The sequence below is a fragment of the Salvia miltiorrhiza genome, chromosome 3, assembly GCF_028751815.1.
Source record: "Salvia miltiorrhiza cultivar Shanhuang (shh) chromosome 3, IMPLAD_Smil_shh, whole genome shotgun sequence".
In the NCBI taxonomy this organism is placed as follows: domain Eukaryota; kingdom Viridiplantae; phylum Streptophyta; class Magnoliopsida; order Lamiales; family Lamiaceae; genus Salvia; species Salvia miltiorrhiza.
In genome coordinates, this window is record NC_080389.1 from 44,179,683 (window position 1) to 44,204,389 (window position 24,707).

The 24,707-nt window shown below is 35.2% G+C and overlaps 1 protein-coding gene across 1 annotated transcript; it reads right to left on the minus strand.

The window, feature by feature from the left end:
• Positions 1-1,326: 1,326 nt before the first annotated feature.
• Positions 1,327-24,455, minus strand: LOC131015949 (beta-glucosidase 12-like). Its single transcript, XM_057944471.1, has 13 exons — positions 24,202-24,455; positions 23,978-24,047; positions 17,372-17,430; positions 15,952-16,027; positions 10,405-10,482; positions 10,198-10,285; positions 9,845-10,100; positions 9,641-9,756; positions 9,341-9,555; positions 8,494-8,525; positions 7,753-7,855; positions 6,305-6,407; positions 1,327-1,740 (listed from the first exon to the last, which is right to left on the minus strand). Exons 1-13 carry the CDS (start codon positions 24,334-24,336, stop codon positions 1,515-1,517), a joined length of 1,557 nt encoding a protein of 518 aa, XP_057800454.1. The 5' UTR covers positions 24,337-24,455; the 3' UTR covers positions 1,327-1,514.
• Positions 24,456-24,707: the final 252 nt, after the last annotated feature.

Here is a 24,707-nt window from a genome sequence, read left to right on the forward strand (position 1 = left end):
AATCAAGCGAGCCAAACACACTATTAAGACTAATTAAACTTGAGTTATCTAGCGAAACTAGGTAGATTTAATTAATCTTGCTACATTAAAGCCAGGAAACCAAACACGCCCTAAGTGTCCATTAGGCGCCGCTCTCTCCTCCTCCCTCTCATCTTACTCACACTGACAACTCAGCGTACCCATTTCTTAATTTCAACAAAATATCAGATCGAGCCCTAGCCCTCCCTGTTCTCTTCGATTCCAGTCGCCTACGCCTCTAAAAATTTGGTGATTGGTCCACGCAGTTAGGCGCCACCCCCTTCTCCTTTTCCCTCTCCCAAGCTCTTATCTTCATATCACGATCTGAACCCTAATTTCCCCCTCCTTCGAGTTCACTGCCACTGACTCTTCATGGTTGCCACCTTCAAGCCAAACTTCGCCATCTGGAGCTCGTCAGCCGCCACCGCGCCGTTGTCCCTATGCCTTGAGAGTCGTCGAGGCTTTGGCCGTCAGTGCCTCCTCCCCCTTAGCTATATGTGGCCAGTCAACAAGTAGGGGCAGCGTCCGCTGCCCTTCTCTCAAATCCCCGACGCTACCCGGTTTTTCCCTGTGCTGCCACTGAATCATAGGTTTCGTCCGTTGTTCTTTAAATTTTGAATGTTGAAATTTTGCTATATTTTGCTCTTTTTTCAGATTCTGGAATTATATAAAAAAAATATTTTCTGCATTAAAAAAAAAACAAAAATGTAATTCAAATTTATATATTCAGTTTATTAAAAATAATTTTGAAAAATAAAATAAAAAAGGATTAAAATACCAAGCCTACATATATAATCACTTTTCTACTTTATTACCTATACACTTAAAACACTAATCTTCAACTCCTTAAATCTCGTGCCCAAAAGAAATGACTCAAAACTTGTGGGACGGAGGGAGTATCTCATTTTAAATGACACGGTTTTTAATAAAATAGTTGAATGTGTTGTAAGTAGAGTAAGGATCCCATTTTATTGTGAGTAGAAAACTTACCAAAAATAGACTAGGTATATTTTATGTGGGTGGACGAAAATGACAAATTTTATACATTTTATGAGGACGGAGGGGGAGTATTAAATACTTAATTGATCTTTACATCAATATATTTCAACAATTTATTAAAAAAAAAGTCTTTCCCGTGAAAACTACAAATTAAGCACTGGAACATGATTTTATTAGCTATTGTGTTCATGGCAATCGGCAATCACGATATAAACAAGTACATAATTTGTACGTGAAAATGATATGCTCCATCTAATATGGAGAAAAGAAAAACATGCAACTAATCATAAGTAGGTAAAAGATCACAAATAAGGAAAAAATTATTACAACAAATCACATTCATATATGGAATAATAAAACGTGCAACATTGAGTTTCTTAGGATCATGTAGAACATAAAGTGTATGTAGATCTCTTTTCTCATAATGCTAGCTCCTTTCAAATATAGTGCCAATTCACTGACCACTATATATAATCATCATAAAGGAAGATTCAAACTTAAGTCACAAGCCACTCTAAATAAGAACATTTAGGAGGCAAGAGTAGTTTTGTTTTACTTCTTGCTAAGGAAATTTTGAACCAAAATGCGGATTGCTTGGGAATTCGTTGAAGTCCATTTTTACGGTCCACGTAATAAAAGCCGAATAATAGTGTATATCCTGAATTCCACTCATAATCATCTTGAAAACTCCATGCAAAAAACCCCTTCACATTCACTCCATTCCTAGCATGACAAATATTGGTATATATATAAATATTCAGAAAATATTATGTAGCTGTTAGATTAATATTGTGTGTGTGTGTGTCCAAGCTATTCCTATAATTTCTTATTGTCATATAATTCACAGTGATTTTGATCATTTTTACAAAATCATGAACCACATATAGATAGAAATGACCGGGGTGCATTTACTACGATGGAAAAGAAAAGATATATCTGATCACTTTTTTTCCTACTATTTTCACATGTTTGCTATGATAGAAAATTTTCTTCAAGTAGGGTAGAATATTTTCTAAGCAGCTTATTTTCATTAATTTTCTCTTCAATCTTGGATAATATTATGTTTGGGTAGTGGTGTGAAAATATTTTCCAATATTTTCTCATCTTTATATTTCTAATAAATATAGGATGAAGAATAGGGTTAATAGCCGGAAAATACATGAACTATCACCGGATTTTTATATTGCACATCACCTTTAAAATTAGATCCAGAATACATAACCTTTTAATTTAATTGTAAATTGCACACGCGTTGATCACCACCTTGATCGGTGTTGACGTGGCTCTCGGACTTTGCAGACGTGGACACACCGACGATGTAGTAAAACGACATCTTTTTGTCAAGCTCTTATAATTTTTTTTTTAAAAAAAAAGAGAAAAAACGTTATCATCTCTTTCCCTCTCAATACAGTAACCCCCAAATCTTCAGGCACCAAATCTCGACACCCTCACCGGATGAGAGTAGGGCAGCGATTCTCACTGTGAATCGAGGGTGAAACGGCGACAACCATTGGCTGTTGACGTGTGACAGAAAGGAGAGGGAATTTCAAAGAGATTCAGGGATTTAAGGAGAAGGGTTTCTGAAATTGGGAGAATTTTTGGGGATTTTGGTGTTTTGAGTCAGAATGAGAGATGAGGGGCGGTGTCGTCGGTCTGTTGGCGGCGGAGGAGAAGCCGGGGAGGTGGGCGCCGGTCTGCTGCGTCGACGTCGGAGTTGTAGGGGGGAGGGAGGCTGAGGTAGGGTTACTGAAGTTTTCTAGATAAAGGGGAAGGCTGGGCGGTGGGTAGTTAAATTTCTGTCCAGAAGTCGGCGTACTCGTTGAGCCATGGATCGGTGCCGCCGTGGATGTAGACGACGAGTGGGAGTTTCTGTGGCGGAGCTCATTGGCGCGGCGCGAATGTGCGGATTGAGACGCTGGTGTCGGGGTCAATTTCTTTGATTTCTCCGGTTCTTCTTTGATTTTTCCAGTTCTTTGATTTCTCCGGTGATTTCTTTGATTTCTATGGTTGTTGTTAACTATGATTTCTTCAGATTTGTTGATTTCTTTAGTTGTTGTTAACTCTGTGATTTCTTTAGTTGTTGTTAACTCTGTGATTTCTTTGATTTCTCCGGTTCTTTGATTTCTTTGATTTTCTTTGGTTGCTGAGACGAAGAACATGGGTGTTCGTTAATCGGCTTTGATTTTTTTTTTCAAAATATAGCAAAACGACGTCGTTTTTCCCACGTGGCTTGTCAGCGTGTAAAAAAAGCCACAAGTAATGCCATGTAATGTTAAATATTGTCCACGTCATCGCCGGTCAAACTTAAGAGTTACCGAAACTTTCGCCGTGTGCAAATTGCAACTAAATTAAAAGGTGATGTATTGTAGAGCTATTTTTGAAGGTCATGTGTAATGAGCAAATCTGGTGATAGTTCGTGTCTTTTTCAGTTATTAACCCTAATATATATATATATATATATATATATATATATAATATTCTCTCATCTTTTCTTATCCATCGTTTTCAATGAAAATTTCACGATCAAAGTAAATGCACCCTGTTAAAACTAATTTTGGGGACTCTTGCACAACAAATAAATACCACTGAACTAACATTTATTATTAAATTGAGGTTTATTATAAAAGAAAAAGAAAAAAAAACCCTTGAGAGCACAAAACGCAGACTAAGGGCACGAAACTCGAAAAGAGATCGTTAAGCTGAGAATCCTGAAGACACTAGCAATCCCATAACTCAGGATAGTCTTCCATCTCATCTGACCAACGTCTATTTACTATATTATTCATTGCCCTCATGCTATCACTATTGCTACAATCAACTACAAAGTTCCTCGGCTTGTAGCTCATTTCACCCGCATTCCTGAGACGACCTTTTATGCTACCTTCCGGAACCGCTTGCATCGGCTCCTTTCCCATGCCCTTTCCCGTGCCCTTTGGGCGGCCACGTCCCCGCTTGGTCGTTTTGTCCGAGAGCATTTGCATCCCCTGATTAACCTGCTCTTCTAACCGACTAATGCGACTAGCAATATTGTCCGGGCCCAGAGCGGACAAATCCTTGTTACCTTCATGCGAAACACCCCCTCTTTTGTCCAAAGTTGGGTCACGTTCGAGATCAACAACTGTGTCGTCCATAATCGGGCTGTTCAAACCCGCGCCATTCGGAGCCTCCATCTCCAAAGTTTCCTCCACATCCGAGTCCTCCTCGTTAATGACTAAGTCACTATCTTTAATAATCACATCTTTAACCCCCTGAACCGGAACCAGGATTTTATCCAACAAATCCGGGCCAGATAAATGAACCCCGAAAGACATTCCAGAAATAGGATCAACGCCCATATCCAAAACAGTCTCCGCATTATTCTCCAAGTCAAGAGCCTGAAATGCGTTCCGCGTCTCAACAGCCTCTTTCTCAAGAACCTGAACAACAATCTGTTTTTTTACCGCCTGTTCGGTAACCTTTGACCAAGCCGTAGCAGGTTTATCAGCTAGTTGAGCTTTAGGCTTAACCTTCTTGCTCTTGTTTTCATAATCAGTAGCAGACTCGATCAGAGCTTCTTTACTGTCCTGGATGTCCTTCCGCTTAAGCTTTGTACACTTTTCCACCTGATGTCCAGTGATGCGGCAATTCGAGCAAAAGAAAGACAATTGTTCATAGCTAAACTCGACATAGAAAGGATGTTCACAATCTATAAGCATCGATTCCTGCAATGGCTGAGCGAGATCCACTTCAATTAGCACACGAATGAAATGGCCGACCTCTCCATGAGCTGATACACCATCAATTTTTATTGGAAAACCAATAATTCTAGCAATTGCTGTTATTACCTCAGGATCCCAAAACTCATTCGGAAGGTAATAAATCCGAACCCAAACTTGACAAATAGAAGAGACTTCCTTGTAGGGATTGAAACATGGAACCCAATCGCGGAGGCGAATGGAACCCGCAGCCAAATCCCAAACAATTTTAGCTTTCGCAAGTTTTTTATCTTCAAGATTAGAGAATTTCATGGTGAAAAAACCCTTACCCAGAGTGAGAAGCTTCCACTCTGATTGGATACCCCACAAATTGTTGAGTTCAAGCTTCAACTGATGTGTCGCCTGTGGCTTGCTTCCTTTCCGTAGTAATACCCTTCCAATAACAGAGAATTCGAATTCAGCAATACGTTTTTGATACATCTGTTTCGGAATGGTGAGAGAGAACCCATCGGCGAGTTTCTCAGCCTTAAGAGCTGAGAATTTATGTGCTGGTAAATCTGGAGGTCGATCAACCCGTTGTTGCATGATCGAGGCGTATGAAACCCTACCCTCTGGTGGCGGCTGTTTTGTGAAGTTAGGCACCGAAGCTGTTCCTTTAGACGTAATTGTAGAGGTAGTTCCAGATCCTGATGGATTATCCGATAAACAAACCTCAACAAGTTTCAAATTCCCATGCTCCAAATCCCTCGGCTGTTGATAAAAGTTGTTTGAGATTTGTGGCAGGCGAAGGCTATCAGGTTTCTCAGGAAAACCACGGGCTCCTGAAGCAGTCGGCGACAGAGAGGAAGCAGTTCTCTTAGCGGCGCCGGAGAGCGGCGTCGGCGAGAGAACCATGGCTGATCTCCGACGAAGAAGGCCTTCCGGAGGCGGAGATTTGGGAGACCGGTTCAGGCGTGCGGCGAGCAGCGTCGGGGTGGTGGCGTAGTCAACGCCGGGCCTTCGCCACGCTGCTGCTGCTGGAGCACAGGTCGCCGCGCTGCTGCTCTGCACCGGTCGTCGCTCTGCAAGTCGCCGCTGCTGCTGGATCTGCCGGTCGCCGCGCTGCAAGTCGCTGCGGCTGGACTGCTGGTCGCCGCTCTGCAAGTCGCTGCTGCTGCTGGATCGCCGGTCGCCGCTGCTGCTGGATCTGCAAGTCGCCGCGCTGCCGGTCGCCGCTGCTGCTCGTTCTGCCGTTCGCCGCTGCTGCCGATCTGCAAGTCGCGCCGGATCTTCCTTCGGTGGCGGCAGACCGTGAAGCGTCAAGGTCTGGTGGCCGGGATCCGACTGCGCGCGGGTGTGAAGCGCCGGTCAGCGGCGCGAAACGGAAAAATCAAAGCTGGTGGGCGGCCACCCACTTTGACTCACGAGAGAGAGAGCATGCGTGTTTCGGAAATGTTTCGGCCACCCACTTTGACTCACCACCACTGAACTAACATTAAATTCAAGGTTTTATGAAAATCTCTTACTTAAGTATCAGGGAATTCTTTTCTAAAAAAAGAATAAAAAGTATCGGCGAATTCTTCATGTTTTTTTTTGGAGTTGAGTATACATACCGAATTGCTTTTTGAAGAGCTCGTAAATGGCGAATGTAAAAATCAATTCGTTGTGGGTCCTGAATGCTTTGTTTGATGGTAACATTATTGCGATCCGGAATTCCTGAATAGAACATTAAAGACACTAAAATATGAAAATTAAATGATAAATAAATGAAATATTAAAATTCAACAAAAGGGTATCGTTGGGTGACTTGGGACTTCGAAGGCACATATTCCACATACATGTTAGAAACAAATATAAATACACAAAGTACAACAATATGAGATAAATGATTTTTTATTTTTTATTTTTAATATTTGAGATATTTAATTGGTAGATCTTCTATGTGATAGAAAATTTTAGATTAAATTATTACCTACTCGTACTCTATTTTTGTTGATGCCTCGAATGTATGTATTGACTCAATAAAACATCCACATCGTTGAGGTTCATCTACCGGCTTGAGTCAGCCATGACGATGAGCCTCTCGATGCAGATCATGGTGGCACGACTCATCTCAACGAGCTTGGCTCGTTCGGCGAAAATAATATATGTGTGTTTATACGAGCTAAAAAGAAAATAAAAATAAAAATAAGCACATACCTGAACTGAAGTAGCCGCCATTAATGGAGAGAAGGAAAGATAGAGAGAAGATGGTGAAGCGGCATTGAAGAGAGAGAAATAATTATTTTACGATTTTTGTTAGTTTGAGTTAAAAGTAATGGGTTTTTGATGTTTTAGACTTTTGTTGAACTTTAAAATGATGAATTAGTTTGAACTTTTGCTAAACTTTAAAATGATCCATCATATTCATTATGATTAATTTTCAATTTTCTTAATTACTTTAATTTTTATAATTTAAATTAATGCAATTTTAATTTAAGGAATTGTGTTATTTAAACTATCGTCATTTAAATTAAATTAAAAAGCCAAAAATCAAAGCTAATTTTATAGAATGAGCAGGATGAGTCAAATCAATGCATGCCTTGACTCAAAAGTGATCCTGGAGCATGAATGAGTCAATGTCTTACTCAACCAATATGGATGCTCTAAAGATAAACTAATGGATTCAAAAAGTTAAAAGTAAAACTAAATCACTGTAAAGGTGCGTTTACTTTGGTTGTAAAATTTTCATTGGAAAAAGATGGATAAGAAAAGATGAGAAAATATTATTTTTTTTTTCCTTATTTTATCATATGTTTACTAGAGATTAAAAGATGAGAAAATATTGGATAATATTTTCACACCTCTACCATAGAATAATATTATCTAACATTGGAGAGAAAATGAGTGAAAAAGAGCTGCCCGAGAAAATATTCCACCTTACCCGAAGAAAATTTTCCATTATAGTAAACATGTGAAAATGGTGGAAAATGGATAAAAATATACTTTTTCTCTCCTTTTCCATAAAAGTAAACGCACCTTAAGAATAAATTTAATAATTATTAAAAAGTATTTTGCATACCATTTTCCGTAATATAAATGGTAGGACTCTTGTACTTATCCTTCGTATAGACTAAAACTTCATAAAATCCTTCGGGATAGACATAAAACGCGCTCGATCCAGTCTGAGATATAATATTAAGACATTATAATAATCATTAAACAAAATGAAACAACTAATTAAAAAAAAATGAATTATTGATACATTAACTTTGAACCAATTTTTGTTTTAACGTTAACTTTAAAACATGTCAAATAATACATAAATTTTTAACTTGTTCGATGTTTATCACGAAATAAAGTTTTCTTTAAAGTGAAACTTACGTGACAATGTCATGGAAAATGAAATTAAAGTTATTGGCTTGTAAATATATCCTCGTTGAACGAATTTTAGTTTTAAATATAAATTTTTAAAAAGTTTTAAAAATACATTAACTTTTAATTTATTTGAAATTTTTCACGTTTGAAAATTTTCACATAGTAAAATTTCTCCCAATTGTAACTAACATGACATTAATATGCAAATTGAAATCCGCGTGGCATTGACATAACAAATTGAAACTAAAGTGACAACCAAAACAACCGTTAGTTTGAATTTGCCACATTAATTTCTATTTCATGTCAGTTTTAATTTGGGAAAAATTTATTCCGTGATAAATTTCAAACAAATTAAAAGTTTATTATTTGATATTTCTAAAAAATTATGTTAAAAATTAAAATTGATCCAAAGTTTATGTATTTACACACCATGATGAAAACTTACAGGATGACCAATAGGCACACCGTTTTTGGAACCTAAAATAAAATAGTAAAAACATAAATTAAATTACGACATGGTATGAACTATTTTAATTAATCAAATGGTAACATGCATGTCTAAATTTACTGTAAATATATATATGTAAATAGATTTTTTTTCTTCTTCTTATATTCGTATAATGTATTAAGTCCAATTTAAAATTAAATAAGTTTAAAATGATTAAATAGTTAAAACAAATTTACTGTATCTGTACTTGTGCGATGCAAGTGAAAAATAAAACTAAATACTTCAATATATCTGTTTTCTTCCACTTCCCTTTTCTGACTCTTTCGTTCACCATCGTAACACCGACACCACCATAAAAAAAAGTGTTTATTTTTCAATGTACCCCATTATCAATTTTTAAATGTGCTTCTAATTCAACTACTTTATAAGTTGGAATTCTTTTCAAAAAATTTAATTTCTCAGTCACTAGTATATTATATATCTCGAACACATAGAACATAATTTTATGATAATATACAAATTGCTTCAATGGTCGAAAATCCTATAAATTCATTGAATTAGTTAAATGGTTACGCTAGGTTGGATCAAATAAATTTAAAGTTAAATTTGAAAACATATACTCCCGCCCTGTATCCCAAAAGAGTGTGCATCACTTTTGATGACACAAATTTAATTAAAATATTAGATGAGTGTATTGAAAATGAAGAAAGTGATCCACTTTATTATGAAGGGAGGAATGCGTAATGGTCAAATTTTATTTTGTGAAAAATGTACACTCTTGTGGAATTAATGTCCCAAAATAAAAAGAAGTGAATTCTCTTATGAGAAGGGATGGAGTACTTACTTGAAAGGCGAGCCATGATATCTGTTGTATAGCTAATATTTCCATTGCGAGATAACTCATGGGCTGCATAATTTGAAGTATAATAATTCAATCCCAAAAAGTCAAAAGATCCCTTCAACAATGCCTTCTCCTCCTTAGTAAATTTTGGCAATCGATTTCCCACTATACTTCTCATGATCTTTGGATAATCCCCATAAACTAGAGGATCTATAAACCTGAGGATGAAATAATATTAAAGAAAATAATTAAGTAATACTATATCATATAATTAAAAATATAGTCCAACTAAATTTTACTTACCACCCATAGTTGAAGTCAAGTGCTCGTTGTGATGCTTCAACATCAAGCCTGCTATTTGAATATGGTACAAACCATTCGGTCAACAAGGTTATCCCTATTTTTCCCTTTTGATCTCCCTATAACAAATTTTTGTCATAATATCTTGATATGTGCACAAAGATAATAAATTATTCAATAATTAGATAAGAGTAAAAATTAATTAACCTGATATTTTTGCTTGTATAATTTGATAGTTTGTGCATGACTAAGAAGTAGATTATGTCCAACAATGTAAGGCTCAGTTGCTGAATTGCCTTGTGCGCATTTGGCTCTATCGGAGCATCTTCCTGGTGCTAGGCTTCCAACATCTCCAACATAACCACCGTTAATGAAAATCGATGGCTCATTAAATGTAATCCAATTCTTAATTCGGTCACCAAATTCTTTGAAACATAACTCCGCAAAGTCTTTGAAATCATCACTGTCACCAAAATATTTATTTTACTTTTATAATTCTTATGTATGTATTTAGTTGGTCATATAATTATAAGAAACAATGTCTTGTGAAATGAACTCACATAATTAGAGGACTTAGAAACCCTTCATACTCATCCTCTAGTGCTTGAGGAACATCCCAATGGAATATTGTCACGAATGGAATTATACCTTCAAATTAATTTATCCAAAATAAAAGAAGCTTATTATAATCAGTAGAATTATTTAACGGAGAAAAAAAGTATACAACTATGAACTTTTTTTAGTGGTAATAAATTAAATAGATTCACCTTTTGCAAGGAGTTCATTGAAGACATTGTTGTAGAAGGTAATCCCTGCTTTGTTAACTCCGGCACTTAGCTTCCCACCTGATTAAAAACAAAAATACAAGAAATTGCAAAGTGTTCTTTGAAAATTAAAAGAAAAAGTTTTTGGTCATTCAAAAACTTGGTTGGATTTTTTTGGATGTTAAAATAGGTAACTTCTTCGACAATATTATGGATCTCTAAACTAGTTGAATTCTATAAGGTTGCATTCTCTTTTATGGAAAAATGTGAAATATTATGGTTCTCTACACTATTTTCATGCATTGTTTTAGTTATAAAAAAATTCGAACATGAAAGAAAAATTTTCTGGACAATTCAACAATTAGGGATGTCAATCGGGTCAGCCCACTCAATTTTGAGCCAGTCCATTTGATTTCAAATTATTTTCGAGTTAATCGATTTATTTATTTTTCAGGCTAAAATATTTTGACCCTAACCCTAACCCACTCGATTTCGAGCTAGCTCGTCGGGCCTGCAAATTTACGAATTTTTTTATATGTTTAATTTTTTTTACAGATATTCATATTCTTGTAATAAAAAATATGCCGTATGTTTTAAATCAACACATTTCGCCTTTGTTTTAAACACAAAGATTAGTGTTATTTTAATGTAAGTTTATAAAATAACTAGTGTTAACTTCGTTTCCGATAAGAATTAAATATACATTTAACATAAATGACTATCTTTCTTTGATTTTTATGTCATAAATTGTTGGGAAATAAATGAATTATCTTGTCCTAATTTTGATGATACCAAAATCATTTGTAAAGATTCTCTTGTTTATCTCTCTCTTATAGATCCAAGTGTGTTGGTCCTCGTTAACTCTGACTGAAGCTGCAAAGACTGAAGGTCGAAGATAGCACAACTGAAGCATACCTAGCTGGACAAACAGAAGGATACATCCCAACTGAAGTCATCAGTCACCAGTCAAAGATATTCTTGCTATGCAGTATCAGTATTGAACTGAAGCTTTAATCAAGCACCAGTCGACATTCTGCATCTGACTAAAGTGAAGAGTTTCAAACACGCCACATTAAATGCTCAAGTACAACAACATTAATTGGCGAAGATTTGAAGATCGTCTTTGCAAGTACCAGAGCTTCCCTTTGTGTGTAAAGATGCAGAAACATCATACTCCGAGGACATGACAACTCAAATATCTGTCAAAAGGAGTATCCGAAGATTGCCACCTCAACCCAAGAAGTGACATCCTCTCACAACGGTAGAAATCCTAAAGACTATCTCTCCAATGGATCTATTCAAGACTTCGCCTATAAATAGAGCTTGAGGAACAACTGCAATCTTCACCGATTCGAAGACATACGCTGAAGCTCTGCCAAATTAAAGAGCCAGCAATTTTCATAGATAGATAGATTTCGAATCGAAGAAGAGAGTAATCATCGTTGTAAAATCAGTCTGTCTGATTACCTAAACTCTCTTAATAGTCTAGGCACTTCTTGCTTTATCTTAAGCCTAGAATGGATTACTCGAGAGCATGTTCTCAGTAGTCTTAGTTAGAAGAGTCCAAACCCGTTTTCAACCGAGAGAAAAGTAAGTTTGAGTGGTTGTTGTTTAGTACCAGAAAATTAAACTATACGGTCCCTTTGCACCAGGTAAGCCAAGTGGTTGTTGTTTAGTACCAGAAAACTAAACAAGATGGTTTCCTTGGTACCAGTTAAACCAGAGGGAGTTCAGATTAAAGGTTCTATCTCCAATTACCTTATCATTAGCTGATTGGACACGATAGTGTCAGGGCGTACTAAGTGTTAAATCCAATTCAAGGTGGATTGGTAGGTTTGCTGTGCACCTTTAAGCATAAGTCAGACAAATAATCTGGTTGTGGATGTAGGAAAGATGTTTCCGAACCACGTTAAAAATCCTTGTGTTCTTTATCTGCTTTCAGTTTTTCCTTTACTTATGCCAAACTGTTTCCAACTGAACTAGATTAACTGAAAAGTGTAACTAAGGATTTTACAAGTGACTAATCTTTTCTAAAGGCTATTCGCATTAAGTTTAAATTCCGTTGTTGAGTTATTAATCCTACTGACGACTCAATAGATAGTCAGAGAGATTAATAACTCTACTCTGTTTTACAAACTAGACTGAAGCCTTACTTGGATATCAGTTAAGCTTAGTGTTTGACTGATGTCAATTTACTGAAGTATTTTCAGTATCAGTCTACAACCTATTTCGAACTGAAATCTGGTTAAGTTTGTTTTGATTGCAAAAAATAGCCCATATGTGTATTCTCCCCCCTATACACCTGTCAGTCAACCCTCCGGGACCCCAACATAAATGTTTATTATTAACCGTTGGAAAAAACCTAAACATATTCTACAAGTATCAAAATCTTATTATCAAATTAAAAAGTAAAGTATCCCTCAAACATTTTCCTCTTTTTCTATTTTTGGGCTGTCTCCAAAACATCATTCTAACATACTTTTGGAAATAATTGCATTCACTTTTACTCTTACAATCTTCACTTTTTGTGGGACTCATTCTCCACTCATCAAATACACAATTAACATTTGTTAAAACCGCATCACCCTCCATTAGGAAGATGTTTGGGGGACGAAGGAAGCATTAAAGCTTAAAAATCAATTATTAAAAAAAATGTTCGATTAATTGGGTCAACCCACTCGATTTTTGGGCCAGGCTATTTTCGGTTCGGGCTAAAAAATTTCAACCCTAACCTACCTTTTTTATCGATCTATTCGAATTGGCCCATCGATTTCGGATTTTTTTTTACATCCATATTATAATTTTTATTTTACCTTCAAGTGGGAAGCTCTGTCTCGCTCTCTCGTTTCTCTCTAGCTCTCTTCCCTTTCGTTCTCTCTCCTCTCCCTCGCTCTTTCTCTCTATCTTCTCTCTCTCTTTCTTCTCTCGCTATATGTAGACACATACATGCCATTCTCTCTCTCTCTCTCTCTCTCTATATATATATATATATATATAGGGAGAGGTTCAAATAAGAACCACTAAATAAAATTAGAACAGAGAACCATTTTAAACCATTCGATCATCAAGATCTACGGTGGATGCATCATCTTGGTGGATGAATGCAGATCCTGGGTTCGAATCCTGAAGGGAGCAAAAAATTTATTATTTTCGGATGCATTAAATTTAATAGCGAATGCATTAATTTATATAGTAGATGCATTGATTTTAATGATTCTTATGTTCTCACGATAAGTGTGGTTCTCACTATAACCGCACCCTATATATATATATATATATATATATATATATATATATATATATATATATATATAAGGAATCGTTCCAATGAGATTCTTCATATAAGATGAGATTTTAGATTCATTTGTAAGTGTTGATTTAATGTATTGTATTGCTGATATTTATTTGGAGAAGGAAAATTTTTACCTTGGTCCGAATTTTGGAGGAAGTGAAAATTTTACTAATTTTTTAAATATCATTGTTCAACACTATACATTGGATTATTCATTATTATCATTTCTCACGAAAAATAGCAATCTCACTAGAACCTAACTCTATATATATATGAATTATTTGTTTTTGAAGATTGAAAATATTTTATTTTAGATTGCACTAATTATAAACAAAAATAAATAAATAAGTATGTTTTATAAAAAATATAAACTACTCAATTTAAACTAATTTTTAAGTTGCCTTATGTTGTAAAGGTCTCGTATCTTCAGGTATTTAAATTAGACCTTCTAAAAAAGGTATCTAAAATTGAGGTGGTCTACAGTGCACCTGGGTGTACCATGCACCCGAGTGCAAAATGACACTAACACTTGCATTAAATGATATTAACACTAACACTATTTTATTTTACAAATGACACTATCATGTTATATAAATAACACTGTCGTGAAATGACACTAACACTATATTGAATGACACTATCATGTTATCAAAATGACACTATACACACCCGGGTGCACAGGAGAATTTGCGTTTAAAATTAGATAAAAGACTCATGTATGACCGGCCTTTTAAGTATTAGTATTAATTAAATTAATTAATTGAGATTAATTAAATTTATAAAAGAATTAGTAATCCATGCGTAGTAAAACTTTATTGATTCATATTTAAAATTATTAATTGATAATTATCAATAATTAGGGTGGCCACATCAATACACACAATCGCAATTCTATAAATTGCAGCTCTTACCCTACCAGAAAATGCGGCTTTAAAATCGAAAAAACGATCAGTAATACGGTTAACGACCGAAAATTCGATCGTTAAGTTTGACAACCCAATAGCGACCGAAAATTTGGTGGTTATAGTATTAATTTTGGTTGTATTTTTTTTGGCTATTCTTTATTTTTAATGATTGAAAATTCGATTGTTATTATTATTTTTTAATAACAATCTAGGTTTTTAACCTACAAGTATTTCAGTATTTCTAATGTATTTTGGATTTAATTGCGTACGTTTTGACGAACTTCCCAGTAAGTCACCCACTCGTCTTAAATAGTGCATGCTCTAAGTCAAACACAATTAACCTTGAAGTTTCTTTCGATTAGTCACCCGTATAGAACATGCGTATCTAAGATCTTGTGGTGCTGGTGAAAGAGTGATGATAAAAATAACAGTCGATTTTAAAATAATCAAAAAATTAATATTATCGTTAATATTTTTTAGAAAAAGAAAATATTATTGTAAAAAAATAACGATCAATTTTAAGAAATTCTCAATGATTTTAAAATAAGAATAAAATATAAAAATAATTAAAAAATAATAAAAATAATAATATTAATGATCGAATTGACGACCGAAATAACGACCAATTACAAAAATATTAAAAAAATTGATATTAACAATCGAATTTTTGATTGTTAAAAAAATAAAAAAATAAAAAAAATAAAATATTAACGATCGAATTTTCGGTCTTTAACAAAAAAAAATAAAAAAAATAAAAAATAAAAAAAATAATATTACTGACTGTAATTTCGGTGATTAAAACAATTTAAAAAAAATTCAAATAAATAAATATTAATGAATTTTTTATCGTTAAAAAATAATAAAATTTTAAAAAAATTAAAAAAATATTAACGACATAATTTTCAGCCATTAAAAAAATAAAAAAATACTTAAAAAACAAATAATGATCGAAATTTCGATAGTTAAAAAAAATTAAAAAAATTGATCATGAAACAATCGTTAGTCAGTCATTAGAGTGGCTAAATTAACGATCGAAATTTTCTGTTGTTAATTTCAATCATTGGAAATGTTTCTTCTAGTACAGAAGGGGATATTTAAATAGTTCGAACTTCAAACTTCAGTTGGTAAGCAGTAAGCTCTAAGACTCAAACACCACCACTCCATCCTTCTAAATCATTAAAAAATAAATTGTTAGTTGTTTATTGTTCAAATGAGCAATTAATTTGGTAGGAGAGGTTGGTACTCAACGTTTTCTGTGAAGTTTTATCCTATCCTTCTTTCTGATTCATTCGAGAGTGGAATTACGTAAAACAGATAAAATAAAGCATAAAAGTACTTTCATAATAATCTTACGAGGTAATATCCGTGACCAAGAAATAGACATTCTAAAACTATCCACTCCGATGGACTTCAAAGTCTCCACATCGTCCTGCCCAATAAATAAACATAAGAGCAGTGCAGTAAATCAAAATATTAAAATAAGTTTAACATGCCAATGCCATTAAAGTTATATTAAAATAAATCATTTTGGTTTGAACTATTAGTATCAACTTTAGATTACTGTGATGGAATTCAATATTTCATTTTTGTTTTTTACACTTTCAGGATTTAATTAATTTTTATTTGGTACAAGAGATAAAAACACAGCAAGGCAAACCTTAGGCAATAAAACTCAAAAGAGCGGCACACGAAAATACTCCCGGCACCTAAAAGGAGATGAACTCTATAGCTTCATTAAAATTTTGTGAGTAAAACTTCAAAAATGGAGGGATAATATTATCTCTCCTTGAAGTGAAAATAAGGAAGAAAAACGGTATTTGTGTAAAATGTGGGATAATTTAAAGATATAAATTTTTGTTATCCCTATATTTAGAGGGATAAAAAGCAAACACACCCCAATAATATTATTTTACGACAACATATACCTCTTTTAGCTTAATTTCGGTTTCAGATACAAGTTGTATTTTCAGTGTAGCTAATTTGATTAAACTTACAAACAAGTTTTAGATTTAATTATAGCAACCAGTCAATGGGTGAGACAAGTTAATTTTTATTCCTAACAATTAAATTATAATTACAAAACCAATCTAAACAGTCAATAAGCAGATAATTTTCTTGGTTGAATTATTCTGCTTAAGACATAAGAAAAATAAAATGAGAATTGCTCATCTTTTGTTTAAGTTGTATAATCAATTTCACAAAACAAAACAAAAATAAAAATAAAAATGGGATAAGAAACGCAAAAATAGAAAAAGAAATGGTAAATATCATATTAAACTCCAAATTTTATCCGTATTATAAAAAATGTCCCGAATTATAAGAAATATTTTTAAAATCCCCAAACTATTAGGTTAGTATAAAAAATATCTTGTGTCCATTTTGCGGTCCTCGAAATCATGATGTGGCTTATCGAATGTCATCGTATAATTTATATTTTATTTTTATAAATGACATGGCATAAAACCACATCATTTTATGCCATATCGTTTAAAAAAATTAAGTCGACGTTGGATAAACTAACCTTCAATGCGATTTGAATCAACTCATGTGACACAAAACAATGTCGCTATTTTAAATGATATAGCACAAAAAGACGTTGTTTTGTGTCATGTCATTCAAAATAATAAAATTTAAATTACACGATGGCATCCAGCGAATCACATCATAATTCCGAAGATCGAAAAATGGACTCAAGATATTTTTGATACAAAACTAATAATTTGATGTTTAATATGATATTTACTCAAAAAGAAAGGGAATCAATTTATAATACCTTATATCGATTATAGAAATCGTTAGCCACGTCCCCGTTGCTCCTGTCAGCTATTTTTCCTAGAAAAGTGTCGCAACAAATTAAAATAAGTAGTGTTATTTGCATAAGATATGTTCAGAAAAAAAAGGTTAAATACTTTCAACATTAATTTATTTAAAAATATTTGTTAAAATTTAAAAAGGATTTAGTTAGCTTTATTGTTTTCTCCATATTGTATTTTTTTTATAATTTTTAATATTTTTAATTATTATCTTTTTTGTAATTTATGTACTTAAAAAATACTCCCTTCATCCCAATAAAAATGGTCACTTTCTTTTGGACACGAAGATTAAGAAGATGACTTTGTTTTAATTGAGTGTGGCCCACTAGAATTTAATATTATTAAATGTCGTAATTATCTTAATATATTAATAACCAAACCAATTTTTTCAACAATACATTCCGTCGATCCAGAGGGTGAGATGTTAAATGGTGGCTCGTCGACTGCAAAGAGGCAGTGGCGTAAGACCCACACGTGTCGACTTCAAAGGGGCGGCTCTAGGTGAGGCTGTTGCTGTCAGCAGCGACTGCCAAAGCTCCTGCTGTCGATGGCGGTAGCGTCTTTGGCCGCTCTTTCTCCGCCAAATCCAGAGGTATGACAGCGTGGCAAACGAGCAAGGCGGCGGCGACGGCGGTCTGTGATGAATGAGAGTTAGGGCGTCGAATTTAGGGTACAAGTTTTGTGAGTATTTCTCTTGTGGTCGAAGAGGTGAAAGAAAGAGGCGGCATGGGTACGATATCGTCAACTGATGTGCGCTAGCCTCACCGAAATTTCTCCTGTGAATCAAAGAGGTGAAGAGAGAGGCCTCACCGAACTTAGACCGCAGTGGCGGAGTTTGAGAGAGGGGGAACTGACGGCTGACTTGTGGACGGAAAAAATTGAGTGAGAGGGAGAAGGCTGGTACAACCGTGAGTTTAAGGAAAATTGGAGAGGGAAATGTGAGACGGGAGAGAAATGTGAGAATAAGTTGAGTGCTGCTAGGATTAAGTAGAAAGATAGAAATAGGTTTTAATTAGGAACATATTAAACAAATAAAAAGGGCTTAAACATTTCTATTTTGGGTTTAGCCACTTATACCTTAAAGAAAGCACACCCTTAGTATTATACTCCCCTCCGTCTATAAAAATTGCATGTATTGTGGAATAGAGGACACAAGTTTTAATAAAAGTATTTGGGAGATATGTTTTATTGATCATCTCTTAAAAGACATGTGTACTTATTAAATTGAGGTTTTATATAAAAAAAAAAAGACCCTTGAAAGCATAAGAACGCAGACTAGGGGTCCGAGACTCGAAAAAGAGCTCGTCAAATAGAAGAACAAAGCAAAAAAGGAAAAACGCTAGCCTAAAGCTTCAGCACTCTAAAAACCCATTCAAAAGAACGCCTAATAATAAATAAAATCGTCCATCTCCATTTCCTCCGACCAACGGCCTTTGGCGATATTATTCATAACACGCAAACTAGCACTTCTGCTATGATCAATGACAAAGTCCCTCGGCTTCTGACCCATTTCCTCTGCATTTCTGAGGTGACTTTTTATGTTATCTTCCTAAAGCTGTGGAACGCGCGGACGCTCCATACCCTTTGGAGGACGTCCCCGTCGCTTAGGCGGTGCTTGATCAACAAGCATTTGCATTCCTTGGCTAACCTGCTCCTCTAACCGACTGATACGACTATCAATATCTTCTGGAGCATGAGTGGGCGAGTCTTTGCTTTGCCCACCCAAATCACCATCCACTTTTTGAGCCTACTGACCAACCAACTCTCCAACTTGCTCAAGTTTTTGAGCTTCATTTGCAAGAGTTAAGCTCTTAGTCTGGGAGTTATTGCCTTCTGACTCCAAATCAGCAGCAGTCGTAACAATCACAGCCGGATCCCCAATCGGCATCTCCATCTCAATATCCTTGTCCACCTCCTCATCACTACTAGCCGGCGTATCATGCTCAGCGCCTGCCGCCGCGCTCTTCTCCACTCCCAATCCCGACACCCCGCCTACCAATTCCCTCGCACCTTCATAACCATCCACACCACGATTATCATTCAAAACAGCAAAAGAATTCTCCACAGTAGTGACAAGAGCATCCACCGCCACACCCTCAACAGGAGCATGCGGAGTTTCCAAAACCCTTTCTCGCCCTTTAACAATATGCCAATGATTACCATTTGAGGCTGTCGTCTTACTAGCAGGAGGAAGAGGAGTCATACCTTCCTTAATAACCACACCATCATCAGGGGTTACCGCCTGTATGCCCGCCTTGTTACGTCGACATATATCATGAGCATGCCCCGTTATCTTGCAATGGTTACAATATAGGAGTAGATTTTCGAACACAAACTCAACGTAAAAAGAGAATTCGCCACCATCAATTAAAAGTGAAGAAGGTAAAGCTTGAGACATATCTATTTCAATGAGGATTCGAGCAAACTGACCGAAATCACGCCCCGCCTAGGCGCTATCAATGCGTAAAGGGTGTCCCAGATATCGACCAATGCCCGAAATAACTTGTGGGTTCCAATATTCAATAGGAAGATAATGTATACGCACCCAAATATTCGCCAGAGGTGAATTTTCTTTGAAAGGGTCAAAGTTACGTGTCTACTCACGTAACCGGAGATGACCTTTTGATAGCTCCCATATCGTCTTCCCTTTCGCGATCGCCTTATCCGCTGTTGTCGTAAATCAAAGAGTGAAATATCCTTTACCTCACGGAATCAATTGCCAAGTGGAAGAGATATTCCATAGAGATTGAAGCTCCTCTTTCAATTCCAACGTTGATCTCGGCTTGTCGCCTTTACTCAGCAGTAAACATCCCGTCAAAGCGAATTGAAACGCTTGCACCTCCTTAGATAAAGTTCTTTTGGAATTTTGAGAGAGAAGTGATCCCCTTCTTCAGTTGGTCGCAAATCATGAAACTGGTAGGCTACTAAATTCGGTATTTTCAACGGCCTCCGAGATGTAGCAGTTGCATATGTTTTAGAGGCAGGCCCATGAGCATCCTGAGTGTGCAGATCGCCCGAACATCCGTCCAAAGCCTTCCCTTGATCAGAGGGGGTCATTCGGCCGCCTGTGAACTGGCGTGGAGAGGCGGGGCAGTCCCCAGCAGCGTCAGCGCTCGAAGACCCAGTCTTCTGATGGTTGCCCGACTTGTGTGGAGGTTTGGCCAATATCAGAGAATTACCGTGAGTTCTATTGCTGTGAGAGTCGAAATTCGCGGAGACGGGAGAGAGGTTCAACGCCCCTTTGTTGGAAAAACTTTCCGGCGACCGGGAGTCCATGATCGGCGGCAGAAGCGGCGGCTGTGTCAAGAGGCGAAGCTAGGTTTTTCGCCTAAGAGTTTTCGTTCGGTTCCCATCTCCCCTAATATAAAGCTTCTTCGTCGTATGCGTAGCTTTGGGTGCGTATTTACTATCTGCCTGTGGAATGTTGGCACCCTGAAATTATCGTTGGGATTGCTTCTATTCTCGGACAGCCTCTTAAATCTGACGTTGCGTCTTTGAGTGGCGAGGTTGGCCAATTTGTACGTGTTCTTGTTGAGATGGATTTGACGCAACCGATTCCGAAAACGCTTATTGTCGATGGGGGGAATTGCTCCTTTTCTGTGGAATTTAGTTTTGAGAATTTCCCGCTGTTTTGCCCCCGATGCAAGATTATTGGGGACCTAAAAGACATGTGTACTCATGGTGATGCGAGTTTTAAAAAATATTAGATGAATGTGTATGAGTGAAAAATAGGTCCCACGTTTTTGTGAGTGGAGTGATGTCCAAAATTAGAAAGTGAATGTTTTTGGGAGACGTTCCAAAATGACAAATTGTGCATGTTTTTCGGAAGCGGGAAGCGTATTTTTTAGTGTAAAAAAGTTCACACAAAAAGTAGTCATTCTTGTCCTTTCGTGGTGTTGGGCTCACGAAAACAAAAGATTTAAGGACTGATATTTTTGTAAATATCAAGTGTAAATGATGTTTAAATATAAAGGGTAGTTTCTAAAAAATGATGCAATTTTCGTGGACGAATGAAAATAGTAATAAGATTACAATTTTCATGGACGGAGAGAATATATCTTTTTGTTATACATACTACTAGCATTTTCACCCGTGCAACGCACATAAAATATTTTTATATTTTAGTGTATATATATAAATAAAATTTATACCAATTCAATTATTATGTATAAAATTATAAATATAATAAAAAATATTATAATTTTAACTAAATATATTTGAGTTTACTATAAAAAATAAAAAATAAAGTAGAATTCACAATTGATATTATGAAAAAGAAAAAATAAATAAGAAAATAATGTAAGTAAAAAGAAAAAAAATGATAAAAATAAAAATAAAATTAAAAAATAGATTATTCAAAAGAGAGAGAGAGAGGAGAGATAATTTTATTAAGTTTTAATCTTGAAATAAATTTAATTTTTACATTTTAAATCAAATATTTAATTAGCATATATCAAATTAAAGCTTTTGCCATCATCTTTCTAATTTGATATGCATGTCAAATATTTTATAATTAATCAAATTTCATAATTTTAGAAAATAAATAAAATAGAAAAAATAAGAAGTTAAAAGAGAATAGAAAATAGAAAAAGTAAGAAGTTGAAAAGAAAATTGAAAATAGTAAAAATATATAGTTTATAAATTAACCTTTAATTATATTATAATCACAAATTTTCCATTCCATTTTGAATTTAATTTCCAATTGAAAGTTATCTTTTTAATATATTATAGGTTATCATCCGTGAAAATATAATTCATTTGATTATTTTGATACATCCACAAAAAACTTATTAATTCCATATTTTCATTCTTAACAAGTATACCTATTAACTATATATATATTATTAAATTGAGATTTTATAAATAAAAATGAAAGAAGAGTATACCTAGTAACTATAACATTCAGTACCTACTAATACCATTTACCTCTAAATATCGTTATCAGTCGAATCAATTAATTTAAAATTATAATAAAAGTATATTCTTATTCTATCCCCATAATTCACTTAATCATAACTCTATATCTTATTTTATCGATATTGTCATTATTAAACTTATCATTCAATTAAATTAATTAATTTAAAATTACAATAAAAATAAGATATTAACAACATTCAATTATTTAAAACTCGTGCTATTATGGAATTATAAACATTTTCGTAGACAGGAGGAGAGAGAGTCATGCTCATATAATTATGACAATAATAGCGTGAAATTAATGCATCAAATTGATAGTTTTTCTATAAACAACCCCATTTTCTTCACACACCGAACTAGCTATGTCACTACAAAAAAATCGTTGATTACCGACGGCGAAATGCCGTCGGTAACAAAAGACGGCCGCCGGTAAATAGTGTTACCGGCGGCGTTACCGGCGGCAACTCGCCGTCGCTAAATGGTTCGTCGGCAACGCCATTACCGACGGCGATCGGCCGCCGCCGGCAATTAACGGCGGCGAAGCCGCCGGCATTTCCGCCGTTAAATACCGCCGTTGAACGGCGGAGACTTGCCGGAAAATTACCGACGGCGTTTGCCGTCGGTAATTAGCGGCGGCGAGATTGATGAGTGAATCTTGAATTCTTAGTAATAATCTTGGATTAGTGATGATTGATGAGTGAATCACTAATCAAATTAACATTCTTAAGTTATAATTATAAGATTCTTACTAAGAATCTTGAATTCTTAGTAATAATCTTGGATTAGTGATGATTGATGAGTGAATCACTAATCAAATTAACATTCTTAAGTTATAATTATAAGATTCTTACTAAGAATCTTGAATTCTTAGTAATAATCTTAGATTAGTAATAATCAATGTTTAAATTTTCACTTGTATTTCAATATATATTTGATTTCAATGTTTTTGTATTTTTATCTTTGATCAATTTATTAGATGATAAATGAAAGAAAAAAAATGAAAAAAAAATAAAAAATAAATAAAAAAATTAAAAAAAATAAAAAAAAAATTAAAAAAAATAAAATTAATTACCGACGGCATTTGCCGTCGGTAATTAGCATTTGCCGTCGGTAATTAGCGGCGGAAAAATGCCGTCGGTAACGTTGGCCGGACGGCGGTTGTGCTATCGCCGGATGTCACCGGCGGTGGCGATTAGCGGCGGCCGATTGCCGCCGGTAAATACCGACGGCAAATGCCGTCGGTAATAAATAATATATATTTAAATTAGCGACGGCGTAACCGCCGCTAATTAGCGGCGGCCGTTTTGCCGTCGGTAATTCGCCGGTAATAGTCAAAAGGCGGGTCGCCGTTTTTGCCGCCGCGGTGCCGTCGGTAATTGCCGGCGGCGGCGCCGCCGTCGGTAGTTTTCGTCGCTATTTGCGCGTTTTTTTGTAGTGTGTTAGCCTCATGTGCGTCTTACACCTTTAACTTTTACTCAGTGTAACCAAGTACTGGTATTAGTATTATAAATCCATTTGAGCAATGTTTTCTGAATCTTAAATGTGAAAAATAAAATAGCAAATTAAGCTTTGCATAACCAGGAAACACAAAAAAAGTAGATCGAAGAATTTTTTTGTAAACAAAAAACTTGTAAAAATGATATAAACACCTGGATATTTGTGGGTGAAAGTGTCCCATATACTTGCTCCTTTCCCGTCTTCAAATGCAGCGCCTTCATACTTTTGATATATACCGAGAAAATGGGAAAATAAAATTCCAAATTTAGAAGTATGATTACGTCGATTAATATTGTATACTGCTAATTCTTGTTTTGACAAATGTGTATAATAAAGTATTGGAAAAAAAAGTTGAAAGGATTAATAAATGGAGTACTTGATAGGCAGCGGAGGCAGCTCCGAATATGAAAGCAGGCGGGAAACTGCTACGACTGAGATTGTGAGCGTAAGCTGTTCCTGCAAAAGATGAAGACACCAAAAATACAAGGAAGATGGCAGGAAGACAAGGCATGGCTGTTTCTGATGTGAAACTCTCATCTCATTCCATCCACCATTAAATACAGAATTTAGGGAAGGAGGGATGGGGCAGCTGTCGTCTAATAATGACTAAATGACTCAACTATCAATCACATGGAAATCGGTAGAAGACAAATTAATTAAATAACCAAATAATGTGTAGTTATTAATTTATTACTACTATTTTGATTCATTTAATTTATTACTACTATAATGTGCAGACTTTGGAGTTGTATTCTGGAACGAATAGTGGAGCGATGATAGAGCAACAACCGGTAGTTGGGGCAGAAGATTCAGCGAGCCAGCGGGTTAATTCGCCGATTAAGGAAGTTGATTTTGATAATAATTTCATTTCTTCTCCGGATG